This window comes from Asparagus officinalis, chromosome 2, assembly GCF_001876935.1.
Source record: "Asparagus officinalis chromosome 2, Aspof.V1, whole genome shotgun sequence".
NCBI lineage: Eukaryota > Viridiplantae > Streptophyta > Magnoliopsida > Asparagales > Asparagaceae > Asparagus > Asparagus officinalis.
Window position 1 is genome coordinate 74,907,342 of NC_033795.1, and position 19,073 is coordinate 74,926,414.

The window sequence follows — 19,073 nt, forward strand, 5'->3', positions numbered from 1 at the left end:
GAGGAGTGTGAGTTACAACTTGATGATGAGGAGACTGATTTTGATGTGACAGACTAGGTTGTTGAAATTGTGGATGAGAATTAAAAGGAACTGTATTTTCCCTAAGAAAATATTGGGTCGAAGAGGGAGTGAAGTTTTGAGTTTCGGAGTGGTTTCCCTGATTCCATGTAATGTTTGTGTAACTTGCCCAACCTGGGTTGTAGGTTGGAAAAAATAGATCATTTACCGAATACTGATATGGACTCTCTTCAAACTCCCGAACTTCATTGAAAATTTCAATCCTATTGGGATAACATAAATTTTGAAAAACTTGTGGATTAGTCATTTGTTCAAAATAAATTTGTTGATGTGTATTGTCCTTAATCCACGTTTTGCATGCACCAAAAACAATTTCTTTTTATATAATTTTTTTTTGAAAAAAATAAAAGTTAGTTTTCTTTTTTCTTTTTTTTTTGAAAAAAAAGGAAAATCCTAACTAAAACAAATCAAAACCAATCATTTTTCAATCACTCTAACTCTAGGGTTAAGCTTAACTCAACTAGACTAGCTCCTAACCAAAAATTCCTAAAGTAAAAAGATAAAAGTTTTACCCAGGTAGTTAGCCAGGTAAGGATAGTACTAGAGGGTGATCAAAGATCAATTAAGTACCTCTTTCCTTACGGAGCGCTTTACGCAACCCCTAAACCTTGCCTTAGACACCAACTAATCTGAGAAAACTTAAACCGGTTCACTTAAGGATTTCTTGTTCCTTATTGAGCTCGAATCCTTAGGGGCCAACGTCTAATGAGTTTTATTAGGCTTGGGTGGTGTAGTGAGGAATTAGTGATTTTTGGGCTAAGGAAAGGGTGATGAAATCCCTCACCTTATCTTGATTATGGGGTTTTGCCCTTAAAAATATTTTTAAGTGTGTGTCAAATCAAGATGCTCAAATCACTTGGTGAATTCCTACTAACTATATGAAATGCAACCCTATGAATTAAAAGCAACTAAAAAGGATGGGAATCTTTTTTTTTAATTAGGTTTAATAATCAAACAAATGAGAAGGGGGGAATTTGTTTGAATTTATTATCTTGTTAGTAAATGTCAAAGTGGAGGGTGAATTTTATTATGGTCAACGGAAATAAAATCTTTTTTTTTAAGTCCTAATTGTCTCTAATTGTGAAGAAGCTAACTAAAGGTATGAAATTGAAAATATAAGGAAAAAGACTTACCACAAGCGAATATCCAATTCCTCAATCTCCAATTCTTGATCCTTAATCTCCAAGTAGTTCTTGCACAATAAACACACAACTTAAAGAACCAAAATAATTAAAACCTACTTAAGCACCCTCCCCGGCAACGGCGCCAAAAACTTGATGCGGCATAAACATGTACCAAAAAGGTTGCAAGTGCACAACCGTGTCAAGTTATAGTATTTAAGATATCGATCCCACGAGGAAGGTGTTTTGTAGGAGAAAATATAAAATCGGTTCTTATGTTGTGTGTGTGACAAGTAGGAGTGATAAGTGAATGTGATTGTGGAGAGATAGAGAGAGTGGAAGTGATAGTGTGTAAATCGGCACGAGATATAAGTGAGAGTGGATGTGACAAAGAATGAATATGATCAATAAGGCAAGAAGGAAAAGGAAAATAAAAATCAAGAATAAAGAAAATAAAATTCAAAAAGAAAATGCAAGAAATTAAAGATGGTGGATTCAATTATAGATATGGGTAATCTACAATTGAACCCACTTCTTAGAAAAGGGTGATTCCCTAGAGGGTTCTAGCCTAAAGGCGAATCAAACAAAATAAAAATAAACAAAAAGAAAAACTAAACCCAAGAGGGTTCTAGCCTCAAGGTGAATAGTATAAGAAATTAAAATCTAACTACAAAATAAAGTGCAAAATCTAAACTACAAAATAAAATTGCAAGAATTAAATGCAAGAAATTAAATCTATTCTATAAGCATGAAATAAATCTAAGGCAAGAGGGTTCTAGCCTCTTGGCTATTTAACAAGAAAATAAAATCTAAACTACAAGCATAGAAATAAATCTACACTAATAAGCAATAAAAAGGAAATAAAAGAGAAAAAGGAAAGAAAATGCAAACCTCTAAATAATTCTTCATCTCCATCTTCATCATCCAACAAAGAGAAGAAATATTTAAAGTGGTGAAAAAATTATTATTATTAATTGCAACTAAAGTTACAATTTTGGAAGGTCCAAATTCTGATTTCACGGATAGCTTCGTCTTGTCGAGATAGGTGATTTTCATATATTATATGTTAAATTCCGCCTTCCGGATTGGGAGATATCGTCGTTTCTTTGTGGCCAACCATTTTGAATATGATTTCTTTTCATATTGGATTTTTGATTTTCTCCGGCTTCTACAGGCTACTCGGCTTGATTCTGGGCTTTTGGATAATTTGGAAATTGATTTTCCAATGGGCTTCTTTGCTTCATTTCTTCATTTAATCAATTGGTTTTTGTTGAGAAATGAGAGTTTGAGATTTATTCTTCATTAACCTGCAATTAAAGATAAAAACAATTATTAGTAGTATATTTATTCATATAAAATAGATAATGAAGGTATAAAACTATAATAAAATATGATTATCAGTAGTCTAAAGAAAAAAAATTCTATGAAATTTTTTTTCTAGGCCCCAAATTTGAACTTTCAATGTGCCTCAACCCCTCCTATTTTTTTTAATGTGCTTTAGCCCCTTTATTTTGAAAAAAATGTGCCCAAGACCCCTCCATCATGATTCCAGCTCATGCCAGCAGTTGATTAGACATGTCAGCTCATGATTAGACATGTCAGCTGGCTTAAATCCCAAATTTACCCTCCTCTTTCTCATGTCAGCGGATGTTAACTCTTGCAGGCTAACATGTTAACTCTTGCAGCTAACATGTTAACTCTTGCAGCTAACATGTTAACTCTTACTAATGTGTCCACGCGAAGTTCCTCATGACGGTGCCGGCTGCGGAACGAGGGAGGGGGCAAAGAGGGACCGGAGGAGGAGGAGAAAGGTGTAGGGAGAGGTGCAGCGGGGAAGGGGAGAGGTAGACGGAGAGGGAGGCGGGTGGATAACCTCGGAATTCACCAAGGGTGTTCTCTGAATCCACAAAGAATGATCTTCGAATCCACGAAGAGCTTCGAATCCACGAAGAAATATTGAGGAAAAACAAAATTTTATTAATCAAAAGTTATGCCTCTAGGGCTTACAAGACTTTTCTTAAATAGAAAAAGAAACAAGACTCCTACAAGGACTCTAATTCCTACAATGACCCTCAACTTACCAAAAATGGTAAAGAATTCCTAAAACATTAAAACTCCTAAAAAGACTCCTTATGAATAGACCAAAAATGGTAAAGAATTCCTAAAACATTAAAACTCCTAAAAAGACTCCTTATGAATAGGAAAGTCCATCGGTCAAATCTGAGATCAAATCGGATTTGTTTCCTAAACAAAACAGACTCCTAAATTATTACTAAAAATAGTAAAAACAGACAAAATTGTAATTATTTCTCAAACCGTAAGGAATTTGGCAAATTTGAGAACGCAAACTGAACCTGAAGGGGTCGGTTTGGATGTCTCCGTCTCGTCGAGATAGTCTATTTTCATATATAATTCGTCCAATTCCGACGTACGGTTTGAAAGTTACGGCCGTTTCTTCGAAACATGTTATTTTCTTCGACCAGGCCCGCATTTGGGCTTGCGACTGTCCCACTTTGACATAAACATGTCTGCTGTGTGTTCTACATCAGTCCCCCCTGCTTGAAAAGAGCTCGACCCCGAGCTTACACTTGCATGAACAGCTGTTTCTGGTGGGTAATACTCAAACAAATCTGCAACATTAAAACTAGAAGAAATATTCAAATCTGTAAGAAGGTCAACCACATAAGCGTTGTCGCTAATCTTCTTCAGTATTTTGCATGGACCATACTTCTTATTCTTCAGCTTGTTGTAAGTACCCACGGGAAATTGGACATTGAGCGGCCTGGACGCAATTTTTTTAAAAAGGAGGGGGTGAAACACATTAGGGAAAGTAAGGGGGTGGGGCACAATAGAAGTTGGGTTTGGGGGCCTTTGAAGCAATTTTCCCTTACAATAAGTTACTTGTGGACAAAGCAATTTTCCCAAAATTTTATTATAATTTATTTTTTAGAAGTAAAACCATAATCTAAAAAGAAAACTCATAGAGGACAAAGTACCATATACACAAATCAAAGAAACCAAGCCAAATCATGCGAGCACGGGCATAACGCTTGAAATAATGTATAGTTAAATGCACAACATTCATAACTGAGCTACCAGTTAGGCTCCCCAACCCAAACAAAATTGAAGATCAGAGGGGCTTCTTCGACTGGACAGTTACGAAACATACAGAGGGGTTTCTTCAACTAGCAAAAAAGGAGAGAGGATATGTTACAGTAAAAATTACAATGGGTTACTTGCGGATAGGCCCCTGTATTACCACTTAACTGGGGAGAGACCCACGTAGTTCTATTATGGTAAATAGATTCCCAAATAATTTTGTTGACTCTTTTAACCTTGGAGAAAGTGAAGCTTTTTATAATTAAAAAAATAGACCTCCTAAGAGTAAAAGAGTGGGAAAAAAATCAGTCAAAGGGTCTATCTGCAACTATAGAACAAAAGGAAGTCTATTAGCAATAGGGTGATAGTATAAGGGATCTATCCACAATCAACCCACTTATTCTTAGACATCATCATGCCTTTGTAGAATAGCATAGGAGAATATAAAATCTTAGTTTGCTTTAGTTTGATCTCAATTAAAATTATTAATATTTTATATATATATATATATATATTAATTTACATGCAGGGAGAATAATTTACAAACTGTCTCCTTACTCATAAAACCATACACAAATGCAATTTACACCGCAAAAAAAAATTGTTATCCACAAAAAATAAAATGCTTGATAATGATATATCTATCAATCATAAATGCAGAGGGAACAATATTTGAATGGCCAAGAGAAGTACTTTAGCTTCTGAAACTTTGATTTACATTTTTTCGCTAAAAAGGCCAAGAACACGGGTAGATTCACATAAGGCTACTATTGTTATCCTCAGTATAAACTTTAAAGATAAAATCCTTGAATCTCTTTGCATATTGCTTTGGATCAACAGCGGATATTGAGGTTGCATCATACTGGATCGATTTATATGCATGCTCAAGCTTTTTACTGATATCATAGTCCTGGAGTATGTCTATAATGCCAAAGAACAATATTACGTCGAAAAATTCTCCTGTAGGTTCACCGATCAGTGTTGATTCGCTATCAGATGATCTCCTTACTACTTGTTCCACCCTAGCTGGCAAATTTATTCCTAATCTAACTGTAGCCAACCTGCAGCATGACCAAAATATGAAGAATTTGTTAATAAAACAAATTTTTGTTGATGTTAGAAGCACATAGTTTGTGAATGCAACAATGTTCTTCTTAGGTGCACATAGACCCCCGGTAGCATCGCTGTTTTGAACTTACTACCCCTGGAGTTTAATTGCTGCAGATATACCCGTGGGTTAAATTTTTTGACTCTTTTACTCTCATATAGACTCACTAATTTCACCCAGAACCAAAATCTGGAAAAATTTCATTCAGGGTAAAAGAGTCCGAAAAAATTTAACCCGGGAGATCTGTGTAAGTCCAAAACAGCAATCGAACAGGGTGGGGGGGGAGTATGTGCAATTATTCTTTTTATGTTGTATATAACTTTCTACAGAAGGATGTTAAAATATTTCAATTTATAGTAGCATTTTTAGAGGCGTAGATACATTATTGCTACGAACATTTTCAGTTATTGCATTCATGCATTGTCTTATGAACCTGAGCATATTTTCTGTGGCTTAGTTGATTAGAGAAACTTTTAAGATTCTAACTATGAAAATTTCCTATTCCAGTATGATTAGAAGTTCTTTTTAAGAATTAATTTTTTGTTGATCAAGAATTTAAGTCTTAAAAAAGACCTGGTTTTCTCAATAATGGAAAGAAAAATGTTTATGAGAAGTTCTGAATTTTCAAAAAGGGGAACAAAGATGCAGTTATGGGTGCAAAACCTTAGTTACAAGGTATAAAACCTTAATTGGCATGAAGTGATTGATCAAGATGTGAGGTCAAGTTGAGATTTATACGATGTCTCCTAAAACCATAATTTAATCTTGCCATTTCTTCTTTTTTTGTTTTCATTTGTTCCTTCTGTAATTTTCCAAGCGATAGTCGTCCTATATTGTAGACCTACACAAATCAGGGGGTTATCTGATATGGTGATCGAGAATGATACCTGAACACTTGAAATTTCAGATTTCTTGACACGTTTGACTGGTGAACACTCGCGACCACTTCTTGAACAATGACACTTAAAGCAATAATCTGTGGCAACATCATAAGACTATTGCAACTTTTCTGTGCTTGTTTGCAAAATACTAATACAAAAATCTATTGGGTAAACATCTAATGTTTTTTTCTTTTTAAGAACTCTGCCTTAATACCTTCACTTGACCACTCGTTGCTGTACCTGACTAATAATATTTGCATGAACATCTATGGAAAAATAGTTGTATTCCCAAGTTACATTTCTAGAAAATTCCTTGGCCAAGTACTTAACTTCATCCAAAAACATTCATATCCATGTTCTTATATATAGGCATTTTTGTCATGAAATTATGTATTTGCAAAAATTGCTTACTTCTAACATTAAATTTGCATGACTTTCATATTTGGTCTCATGACATTATACTAGATAAAGGTTAACATGCATTTTCGCATGAAATTTAGCAAAATCAAATACCGCCTATTCATGCCCAAGTCAGACATAAATTTATCCTAGATGTGATGAGGTCCTTATGACTGTTGTTTCTCATGCCTTGTGAATCGCACTCTGCATACAAGCATACAGAGGGCAAGATTCAAATTCAAACATAAGTCCATTAGTAGCATTCAGACCATACCTATTGGACCGGTCAGAAAACATAAGTGGTTGAACCAATACCAGGCTGGTAAGTGTTGGCCTTCTTGTTTTGATGATGTTTAACAAACAATTTATCACTAATGTTGTTTGTCTAGTATTTGTGTTTTCTTATTTATTATAGACAAACAACGTAGTTGGAGGATGGATGGAATAGAGCTTTAACGATCATATCCAAAGGAGGTTGGCGGAATGTCGGGTTGAAGCCTATACAATTCAAGTTAAAGATCAAGTTCAAGCTTCATCCGCATGTGTACCAAGTTGAGCTACAATGAAAATCAAGATCAAGCTTGGGTAAATTAGTTTTAGGTTTTATATTATGTGTGTTAGTACTTTAAGCTCAATCATACACACACATACACGCTTTGGTTTTGGTTTTGTATATATACAGTTATATATATACATATATGTTTTTGGTTTAATAATTTTCGAGTTTATATATGAAACAAATAAATAAAATTGGAAAATACTATTTTGTTTCACGTTTATGTGCCTATATATGATTTCGTCTTTAACAAGTTATATTTAATGAAATCATATTTAGTGTTTTGTATATATTGCATAGAATATGCAATTTTATGAAAATATGATATTTCTAGGTTATAGACTTCATAACAACATGTTATATCTTTTATCAAGTCTATACAATCATTTTATAAGGTTTCACAATGTTGTTTAAGTCAAAATATCAAAATATCAATTTTTAGGTTTTCATGTTTTTGAACATATTTGCAAAATGATGATATTTTACATTTGGGAAGTCCTTTCTGATAACCAGTCGCTGTAGCATGTTTATTATCATGTCTACAATGTTTTCTTCGTGTTTTTGCTCTCATCGGTCGACCGACAGAATTTTCGATCGACCGACAATAGATCCGTTAGACACTAACGGCTATTTTTCTGAGCTGTTTTCTGGGGCTGTTTTGTCATTTGGTTTGGGGTTCTTGTTGAAATCTTGAGTGGGTATAAATACCCAATTGCTGATCTCTTTTCAAGAACTTAAGAAATGTTTTAAAAAGAAAAGAAGTTTTTAAAAACAAGTTTTAAACAAGGGTTTAAAGTGTGTTTAAGGGTTTGTTTTGTTTGTGAAGAAGTTTTCACAAGTGGAAGAGATCATCTTCTTGTTTGGGCTTCAATCTCCATCTTTCCATCTTGTTATTCAGAGAAGAATCTCTAAACTCATTTCTAGCTATTTATTATTTAGTTTATAACTTCTATATGCTAGATTTTAATTGAGTTTAGTTCTGATTTTGATTTCACTCATTGTTTACACACACCCACTTGAGCTTATTATATTTGCATTCATAATATATTAGGGTTGTGAGAGTTGTAACATTGAGTGTGGGCTTTTATTGTGTTCTCATCCATATTAGAGAACAATTTATATTTGTTACATTGTGAGATTGTTAGGTTTTCGGTGAGCTAGAAACCGAGTGTGTTGTGAAGTTTTCGGTGAACTAGAAAACCGATTGTGAGGAGTGACGTTGATCGGTGAGCGTTGAAAACCGATACTGTGAGGTGTAAACGTTATTCGGGTGAACGTAGAAAACCCGGTTGTGATAGTGGATTTCTCCCCGGGAGTGGGGAGCGGAGACGTAGGACGGAAGGTCCGAACTCCGTGATCATATCGTGTGTTTGTGATTGCATTGGCGTTCTTATTCTTGTTTTCATATCTTATATCGCCTTTGTGTATTGCTCATTATTTACCCTTGTGTTAGGTTTATATATCCTTGCATATATATTTTATCATATAGGATATATCTCATTGTTTATATTGCTTATCCTAGCTCATATATCTTATGGTATTTCATACTTGCTAGGATAACTTATTAATTAATTTAATTGGCATTTAAATCGGATTAGATTAGCATAAGACCCTAATCACCCCCCCCTCTAGGGTCTAACAATTGGTATCAGAGCTTGGTGCTCTTTGATTTAAGGTTTAACCGCATTGAGTTAAAGATCTAAGTTATCTTATTTGTGCTAATCTAATTTTGAGCTTTATTTGTATCTTGCTTGCATACATTTTCAAATTATGGATATGAATAATGCATCTTGTTTAGGCTATGATTCTAGTGTTGCTCCTAAATTCAATGTCTTCCCCTATGCTTAATGGTGTTTTAGATTCAAAATATTTGTTCAATCTAAAAATATCGATTTATGAGAAATCATTGATTGTGCTTATATTGTGCTCACGTTGGAGAAATCCAAGTGGAGCAAACATGATAAAAAGATGTTTATTATGAACAAGCTTATGTTAGATTTTTTATTAAATGCATTTGATTCATTTATGTCTAACAAGCTTGATTCTTTTGATAGCGCTTATACATTATGGAAATTCATAGAAGCGCATCAAGGAGACTTGGAGGCGATCCGACAAGCTTTGGAGGATCCCGCTTCAAGTTCATATGGAGCTTCATGCACACGGCCACTAGGCGATAGCCCTAGTGAGGTTTGCGAGTTCGAATCCATTAATGATTTATCTAGTGATGAACTTGCTTGTGCTAGTGAAAAATTATTGCATGCCTTTAACAAATTGCAAAATAATTTTATTGATTTAAAATGCAAGCATGATAATTTAGAATCCGATCATGAGGAGCTAGTGTCAAAATTGGATGTCATTGCAAAAGAAAATACCATGCTTAAAGAAAACAATGACATGTTAATTTTAGAAAATAAAAAATTGACATCATCCATTTCTAGCTTAACTCATGAAAGAGATAATGCCATGTTAGAAGTAAAGAGCATACAAAATGATACGGCTTCTTTTATAGATGACTATATATGTTCTACTTCTAATAAAAATGCACATATGCCTAATGATGAGTTGAATGATGTTAAAAACCGTATTTCTTATTTAGATTCAACTCTTACTACATGCATTAATAATCACAAGAAACTTATGGATATATGTGCTAAGTCTCATGCTACCATATCTAGACATCTCATACACCATGCACATATATATAGCAAAGTTTACAAGTGTTCAATTCGTGATCGTAAAGGCCATTTATCTAAATTTTGCTATGATGCACAAAAATCTCAAAATAGTAATATCAATGTTTCTTGTGCATCTCATAAGGCTTCTTCATCACATACACATGCACATGCACACTCTCATAAAGTTCATCATATGCATGCTCATGTGTATTCATGTGATCTTTGTGATCGTTTTGGTCATTTGGCCAAATATTATTTTGATTTAAAAAGAAAATTTTATTTGCCAAATATTTTTAGTAGGCCACATGTTTTTAGATGTGATGTTTGTGGTAGATATGGTCACTTAGAAAAGTTTTGTTTTGATAATGTTTCACATTTGCAAAATAATCTTAAAAGATCATCTATGGTTGCAAATGTTTCCCGTGCACGAGCTAATGGTCCACAAAAACAAATGGATCTCTTTCATTGCACGTATTGCAATCGGAAGGGCCAATTGAGCGATTATTGCTTTGACCGTGTTAGTGCATCATATATGCCTAAAAGGGCTCATAACCCTATGGCTTTGAACTTAAATGATAGGGGTCATGTCCCTAAATCTTTTGGTACCAAGAGTTCTTGGGTACCAAAACAAATTTAAACTTTAAACCAAGAATTTTAGTGTTCTTACTTTTTCCTTTCTTGGTTTTGAAAAATCATGTCTTAAAACCTTTTTGTTATGAAAACAAATTTTCTTTGATCAAATCTTTTTTGTTTTCATGATTAGTTATTTTTGTTTTGATGAGAGGTCGGTATTTATATAACCCTCCGGATTTATTGGGTGTTTATTCCCAAATCATATTTACCGGTTGCTAAAATATTCATATGGGTTGATACTAGCTCAAGAGCTAGATAAAATTGCCTCTCTTGATTTTTAAAAATCAATGATGATTTGGTTTTATAATTTAAATTTTGATTTATGATTTCTTTTGGGTGATTCGTTTTCATTTGAAAACTTTTTGCATGATTCTCATGTTCTTCTTCTTTTGATTTCATAAATCTAGTCCTTTATATGGTTTTTATATTTTTGTGTTAATGAGACACTATTTTCATATTGACATATTTATATGTGTTCTCGTTATCTTTTTGTATGTGAGTGATATTTAGCATATTCATGTATGCTTGCTCACATGTTTTGCCATGATCTTTATTGCACATATTTTATATGGCATTTTGATAGGGGGAGCTATTCCCATTCTATGTTTGTTTTTATACTCACTCATGCTTATTGATAGGGGGAGCTTTCGCTCTCTTATTCTTTTTGTCCCCTTTTTGATGTTGTCAAAGGGGGAGAAATATTATGAGTATATTCTTTCTTGCTTATATGCATGATATATTATACATTGTATATTCATTTTCTTCATGCATATATTTCTTTTTGTAAATTGTTTGTCATCATCAAAAAGGGGGAGATTGTTGGCCTTCTTGTTTTGATGATGTTTAACAAACAATTTACCACTAATGTTGTTTGTCTAGTATTTTTGTTTTCTTATTTATTATAGACAAACAACGTAGTTGGAGGATGGATGGAATAGAGCTTCAACGATCATATCCAAAGGAGGTTGGCGGAATGTCGGGTTGAAGCCTATACAATTCAAGTTAAAGATCAAGTTCAAGCTTCATCCGCATGTGTACCAAGTTGAGCTACAATGAAAATCAAGATCAAGCTTGGGTAAATTAGTTTTAGGTTTTATATTATGTGTGTTAGTACTTTAAGCTCAATCATACACACACATACACGCTTTGGTTTTGGTTTTGTATATATACAGTTATATATATACATATATGTTTTTGGTTTAATAATTTTCGAGTTTATATATGAAACAAATAAATAAAATTGGAAAATACTATTTTGTTTCACGTTTATGTGCCTATATATGATTTCGTCTTTAACAAGTTATATTTAATGAAATCATATTTAGTGTTTTGTATATATTACATAGAATATGCAATTTTATGAAAATATGGTATTTCTAGGTTATAGACTTCATAACAACATGTTATATCTTTTATCAAGTCTATACAATCATTTTATAAGGCTTCAAAATGTTGTTTAAGTCAAAATATCAAAATATCAATTTTTAGGTTTTCATGTTTTTGAACATATTTGCAAAATGATGATATTTTATATTTGGGAAGTCCTTTCTGATAACCAGTCGTTGTAGCATGTTTATTATCATGTCTACAATCATTCCCCAAAGTTTTACATTTTTTAGAATTTATTTGACGCACCGGTCGACCGATCATTTGTTCTTTCGTCACCATGCAGCAGAGAGTTGGTCGGTCGACCGGTGCGGTCGACCGAGAGCTCCATCGGTCGACCGCACCGGTCGACCGACGAAGTCTCTGCTCGTTCTCTTTTGTTTTGACCTGGATAGCGGTCGACCGGACTTTTCCGTCGGTCGACCGAACTTCTCCATCGGTCGACCGACAGAATTTTCGGTCGACCGATAATAGATCCGTTAGACACTAACGGCTATTTTTCTGAGCTGTTTTCTGGGGCTGTTTTGTCATTTGGTTTGGGGTTCTTGTTGAGATCTTGAGTGGGTATAAATACTCAATTGCTGATCTCTTTTCAAGAACTTAAGAAATGTTTTAAAAAGAAAAGAAGTTTTTAAAAACAAGTTTTAAACAAGGGTTTAAAGTGTGTTTAAGGGTTTGTTTTGTTTATGAAGAAGTTTTCACAAGTGGAGGAGATCATCTTCTTGTTTGGGCTTCAATCTCCATCTCTCAATCTTGTTATTCAGAGAAAAATCTCTAAACTCATTTCTAGCTATTTATTATTTTGTTTATAATTTCTATATGCTAGATTTTAATTGAGTTTAGTTTTGATTTTGATTTCACTCATTGTTTACACACACCCACTTAAGCTTATTGTATTTGCATTCATAATATATTAGGGTTGTGAGAGTTGTAACATTAAGTGTGGGCTTTTATTGTGCTCTCATCCATATTAGAGAACAATTTTTATTTGTTACATTGTGAGATTGTTAGGTTTTCGGTGAGCTAGAAACCGAGTGTGTTGTGAAGTTTTCGGTGAACTAGAAAACCGATTGTGAGGAGTGACGTTGATCGGTGAGCGTTGAAAACCGATACTGTGATGTGTAAACGTTATTCGGGTGAACGTAGAAAACCCGGTTGTGATAGTGGATTTCTCCCCGGGAGTGGGGAGCGGAGACGTAGGACGGAAGGTCCGAACTCCGTGATCATATTGTGTGTTTGAATGTGCTTTGGCGTTTATTTATATTTGTGCTCATTGCTCATATCGCCATTGTCTCATTATTCATATCATCCTCTATCTTGTTTCATATTGTTTACCCTTGTATTAGTTTATATATCTTTGCATATATATTTTATCATATAGGATATATCTCATTGTTTATATTGCTTATCCTAGCTCATATATCTTATGGTATTTCATACTTGCTAGGATAACTTATTAATTAATTTAATTGGCATTTAAATCGGATTAGATTAGCATAAGACCCTAATCACCCCCCTCTAGGGTCTAACAGTAAGAGTAGTTTTGTCTTAAAGTGTTACAGACTTAAAAGAAGTTAGTTTTGTCTAAAGAGATACATAAGTCCGTCCTAGTTATGTGAAGTAAAACATATCCATGAAGAGATACATATGTCCGTCCTAGTTATGTGATGCAAAAAATTTCCATGATACCTTAGTAGAACCAACTCCAACTTCATGGTAGGTTCTTGAAATTTAGCCCTGCACACACGCACGCTCACACACACATAAGGGGCATATTCAGGTGGAAACTAATTTACAAAGTAAGTATTGAGAAAACTCGACAACAAGTCATGTTTGGAACGATCCACACCGTTCATCCTGATTACATTCGAAATAGTTCAAGAGTGGAAGATTGGACTCTGGAAATTTCTTAACCATGCATCATCATGTCTTTTCTATGGTTGCAATAACATTTGTTTTGCAATTAACTTTGGATGTGAAAGAAGTTTTGGAACCACCTGATCTCTCATTTGTAGATTCATTTTGATATGCTGAATAAGTGTAGATTATCATAAAATTGTCCTTGATGGAATTGCCATAAAATATTCAGACAAACTGAAGAACATAATTCTGCACACATGGACATAATCTTAGTACTTTGCTGGTGTGCAGAACTTTAGGATAACACTAACCTCATAATCAAGCAGTTCCCATTTCCCAACATCTTTCTACATCCTATGAGTGGTTTTTTTTAACCACGTGAATGCTAAAATCTTTTCAGCAAAAACGAACATTGAAAATTAAACAAAATGAGAAAGAAATGAAATTTTTCTTAGTTTTACCTTTTGGGATCACAAAGAAGGTGCATGCCATCTTCTCTCAAAAGGCGAGGTGTTCGCATAACATTGTCCTCAGTTTTGACAGCTTCTGTAATCAAGAATAATTTTAACTTCATACTAAAACTGCAGAACTTTAATTAACCCTCAGAAAATAAAATTAAAAAAAACCTTCAGATGCTGATGATTCCCTAAAATGAATGCCTACGAGAAGGCTATAATCCATTATCCTCTCCTGTTCAAGGAAATCGCAGTCTCTATCTACTTGCCTAAAGAAGAGAGAAATAAACTGATTGAGAGAATAAGGAAGATTCAGATTGAGAACAAAATTTGGAGCAAGTCAAAAATGATTACCTGCAGAACTCTTGGAACCAAGCTCTTTGCAGTCGGAATATAAAACTGAGATCAAGATCTTTTAATGTCGTGTTTTCATCAATTTCTGACTCGGGTTTATTTGTTGTTCGGCCAAGCGAAGATCCTTTTAGATCAAAACGCCTATGAATAACATATTCAGTGCAGAATAGATTTCCCATTATAACAAAACGAACCTGAAAAAGCATTGCAAAAGTGAGCAAACACTTACCAATATATGAAACTAAGGTTTAATGTTTTCAGAATAGAGAATATATCAGGTTAATTGCGGATAGATCCTCTGTAATATTGCCAAATTGAACTTACTATCCCGGTATCCCTGAGTGAAAATTTTGGACCCCTTTTAGGGGTGGGGTTCTATCTGAAACAATATATTTTTTGTTGAGGGGGTCTATCTGCAACAATATAACTCCTTCAAGGAGCCTATCTGCAACAATAAAACTACAGGGGAAGTAAGTTCAATTTGGAGATAGTATAGGGGTTTTATCCGCAATTAACCCAAAAATACTTTGCCCCATGTCAAACCTTTTTTTGAGCAGCTCCGGTTAGTTTGACACAGTGTAGTCCAAAGAACTTGGTAACTAGAGTATTTTCAAAAGCCCGGACATGATTATAATAGGCGGGGAGCATTCTCAAGAGAACCTGTGCATTTCATAGCAAGGAAACAAAACAAACCATGCAGAGGTTATATTTGAATTTAGTAGATTTCATCAAGAAGGAAAATCCTGAAATGAGGAAGAACAAAGGAAAAATAAAAATTCAAAAAAAAACTCACTTTTACTTCAGACTTTTTCACAGTCTTTATCATGTAGCGGTCATCATTCGTAAGGTAAAAGAAACTTCCGCTTTTTCCCGGGGAAGAGAGTTCCCTAAGGGCATCACTACCACAGATGGAAAGCATATAATCACCGGGATCAACCTTGAAGAGTTTGCGCAAAGTTCTTCACATCCAATGCAAGTAATGAGGTTGCTTAAATCAGCAACATATCAAAAGAACAAGCAAGGTGAAGAGATACACTAACTGATCTCACCTGAAAACCAAAGGGCAGTAATCCTTCCACTTGAAATCACAAGATTGATGTGGAGGTGTATGTTTTGATCCTTCAGGAGGGAACTTTGTCCATACTTTTTCTTTGGGATCAAATGCCGATGATTTCAAATCAAGTGTAGAAGGTGGGCCGTGCTTTCCAACAGCATGCCTACAACATTGTACTAACTATATAAGGAGCTATAAAGGTACAATACAACATCCAAATATTTCAAATTTTCTGAGGTTTTATAACATTCATATTTGACCAATCTTCCATCTCCATAGAATCTGAAGCGTGCTATTTATTGATTTTTTTAGGAATAGAAACCAGAAAATAAGATATAATGTGGGGATGAGAAGTGAATCATTTTTTCATCGTTTTTCAGATCGAGGTTAAACAATGATATAAAATCTTAGCAGAGGAGCCAGAGATGATACGATAATTTTGTGGCTTTAAACATTATATAATCATCGAAAGATATTAACCTTTTTCTCTGTATAACCTTCATTAAGCCCAAAAATATCCATGTTTCTACAGCGTGTCTCTGAACGTGAAACAACATTTACAAGCTTACAAAAGGACTCGTTGGAAATCTCTATCTTCCGAAAAAAAAGTTAAAATATTGAAGAAAGCTTATTCATGACATAAAAATTAACTTACAAAGAAAATTCTGACTCAAGCCACAATGAATTATAAGTTAGACGTCACAAACAAATTACATAACTATCTACAACAAAAAGGTGGGAAATGAAAGACTGGTAGCATGTCAAACATAAAAAAATCCACAAAAATAACAGAAGACTAAAACAATCCTTATGCCCTAGTACAAACACATGTCAAACATATCCTTCTACATTTAGATGTGGAAGAAATACCTTATCCCCAGCTGTAGATTAAGCATAAGGTCATAATTCTTATGCCCCTTGGATATAGTCTCCCCTTGCTTCTTCGACTCCTTCGGCCACTTCATAAGATGAAGCGGCGTCGGTTGGTACCTCATTGTCTCAAATCCCTCCTCGCCAACACCATTCACGTTATCACTACCACCATCCCCATTTGAATCCCACATACAAAACCTCTCCATCCCCGATAATGTATTTGTGAATATATGCCCATTAAACCTCCTTGTTGGGGTCCCACCAGTTGGCACAACAGCATCTGCTGAAGACCTCCTCCAAGGCTGCAGTACCTCCAAAACCTTGCACGTCTTCCAAATCGCCTGCTTCTGCAAAAACTCTGTCTCCGTTTCTGCCCAATTCAGTATCTTCTGTGAAGGAAGAATGTATACGGTTTCCCCAGGGCTAACCTTACAATCAATCAGATCACTGGCGAACACCTCATTAGGGTTTCGCGCAGTGGGAGATGCCGTGGGTGCTGGATAGTAAACCCCTTTCTGATTCACTCCGGTCCCCTCTTTACTCCAAAAACCGATATACAAACTTCCATCAGCCCACCGAAAACTACCATTTCCCCTAGGCAACCCATCCTCCCAGCCACCGTCATATTTGTTCCCATTCGCCCAACTTAGGGTTCCACGTCCATGAATTACCCCAGCCTTCCAATGACCGACATACTCATTACCATTCTTCCAAATATACCGACCGTACCCATCTTGTTGCCCTGCAAGCCACTCTCCTTCATAGTGATCTCCATTAGCGTATGACTTCTTGCCATGGCCTTGCTTGAGGTTCATAGACCACGAGCCATGGTACGTCGCCCCACACGTGCCTGTGTACGTTCCCTCCCCGTCCATGAACCCGTTTTTTAAGTCTCCTTCGTAGGTCGCACCTGATGGCCACAAGAATTTCCCCTTTCCCATGGGCTTGCCATCCTGCCACTCGCCTTCGTACATGCATCCATCCGTCCATAGATACTTGCCAGTGCCATTAGGGAGGTCATTGCTCCATTGGCCTGTGTAGAAATCCCCATTGGGTAATAGTTTCTCAATGTGGGAGACGTCGTGTTCATCGTCGGTTGTTGATTCGGAGCCCGTCGTCGAATTGGGCGTAGACGGATCTTCAGCGGACAACATTATGCACTCTGCGCACACTCTTATCTGTTTCCGTGTTTTCTTCTCAATACAAGCAACATTACCATGTTGTTTGGATCGAATGTCGATAGAGGATAATGGAAAAGATTGTAAAATGGAGTAATGGGACAATGGTGATGTTCAGAAATTGTTTTATTCTTTCTCTTTTTTGGGTTGAAAGAGGAGAAAGAAAGAAATGTGGGAGTGTTTTCGGGAGATGGGGTGGCCATTTTGGGTATTGGGTTTGGGTTCTGCGATTCTTTCTCCTACAATGGCTAGCAACCGCAGCATTTGTATGAAGGGAAGAGACAAAGGGGTTCCTTTTTTTTCTGGGTTCTTACACAGAATTGGTGATGAATAATCCAAATATAGCAAATTTTATTCAACTTATTTTTCTCATGAGATGTTTCAGGAATGAGTGAGGAATTTCATCAAATAGAAAACATGCATCTACATTTTAGGGGTGAGCTAAGGGTACCTGAACAAGGTAGATCACTCCACTTGCTGGATTCCCTACGATCCAATGCTTCCATTGTCTTCTGAGTTCAGCTTCAGAAGAAACACATTGAATATTCTGATAAATCCAGTGACCCACAAAGACCCATAAGAATCTTATGAAACCATCCTCACGGGAGAGGGATGATTATACACGGTAGAGACAATGACTATAATTCCTAATCCTTCAGATCCTCTTCAAATCAGTTCGAAATTGTAGAGGGTCCAATTTTCTCAATTCTTATCCCCTATCACAATTCTAATAAATGAGATCACGTCGCCTTAATTTTTCAGTAACAGAAATAGTGGTTTTGACTATAGTGATTTTTAAGTTTACTATTGGGTTTTAAGACCAAATTGATATTCAATGTAACAATAGTGTGATCTCATTTGTTGAAAGTGATATAGATGAGTCCTATGTAGATGAGAATGACTAATAAAATTTGACTCTTTCCAATTACCATCTAATTGGAAAGGATCACGATCCCCTAATGAATGATGTAGATCATCTCATTTTATGGAGTATTCTAATAAGATATTTACTTGATAGAGACAATACTAACCTCACCTCCACTTGCTATTTCTATTGTGTTTGGGAGTCTATTAGGGAAAGGAAAGGAAACCCAACAGGAAAAGAAGATATAGAGAAGAAGAGTGAAATATATTCTCATGTTGGCTTAAAAGGCCAATTTGGTCTTTGTACCCAGACTTCGTACTCAAATTAGTCTTCATACTTTCTTTTTTCTTAACTTGGTCTCTATATTTGGGCTTCATACTCAAATTGATTACTTTATTTTGTTGGGTAAATTACATTGAGCCTCGATGAACTTTTAGTACTTCGCAGTACACCCTATGGAGTTTCAAAATCGCACTAACCCCTAATAACTTTCCAAAA

General features: G+C 35.2%; 1 protein-coding gene across 2 annotated transcripts; it reads right to left on the minus strand.

Moving 5' to 3' along the window:
• On the minus strand, positions 4,998-18,774 carry LOC109831628 (phosphatidylinositol 4-phosphate 5-kinase 6-like). 2 transcript variants are annotated; one of them, XM_020398984.1, is made up of 9 exons: positions 18,742-18,774; positions 16,530-18,232; positions 15,655-15,822; positions 15,399-15,564; positions 15,149-15,265; positions 14,606-14,799; positions 14,423-14,520; positions 14,258-14,342; positions 4,998-5,359 (listed from the first exon to the last, which is right to left on the minus strand). In XM_020398984.1, exons 2-9 carry the CDS (start codon positions 17,684-17,686, stop codon positions 5,053-5,055), a joined length of 2,292 nt encoding a protein of 763 aa, XP_020254573.1. In that variant the 5' UTR covers positions 17,687-18,232; positions 18,742-18,774; the 3' UTR covers positions 4,998-5,052. The 2 variants fall into 2 exon arrangements, with proteins under 2 accessions (XP_020254573.1, XP_020254574.1); XM_020398985.1 differs by lacking the exon at positions 18,742-18,774 and having other exon boundaries at positions 16,530-17,725; positions 18,162-18,708.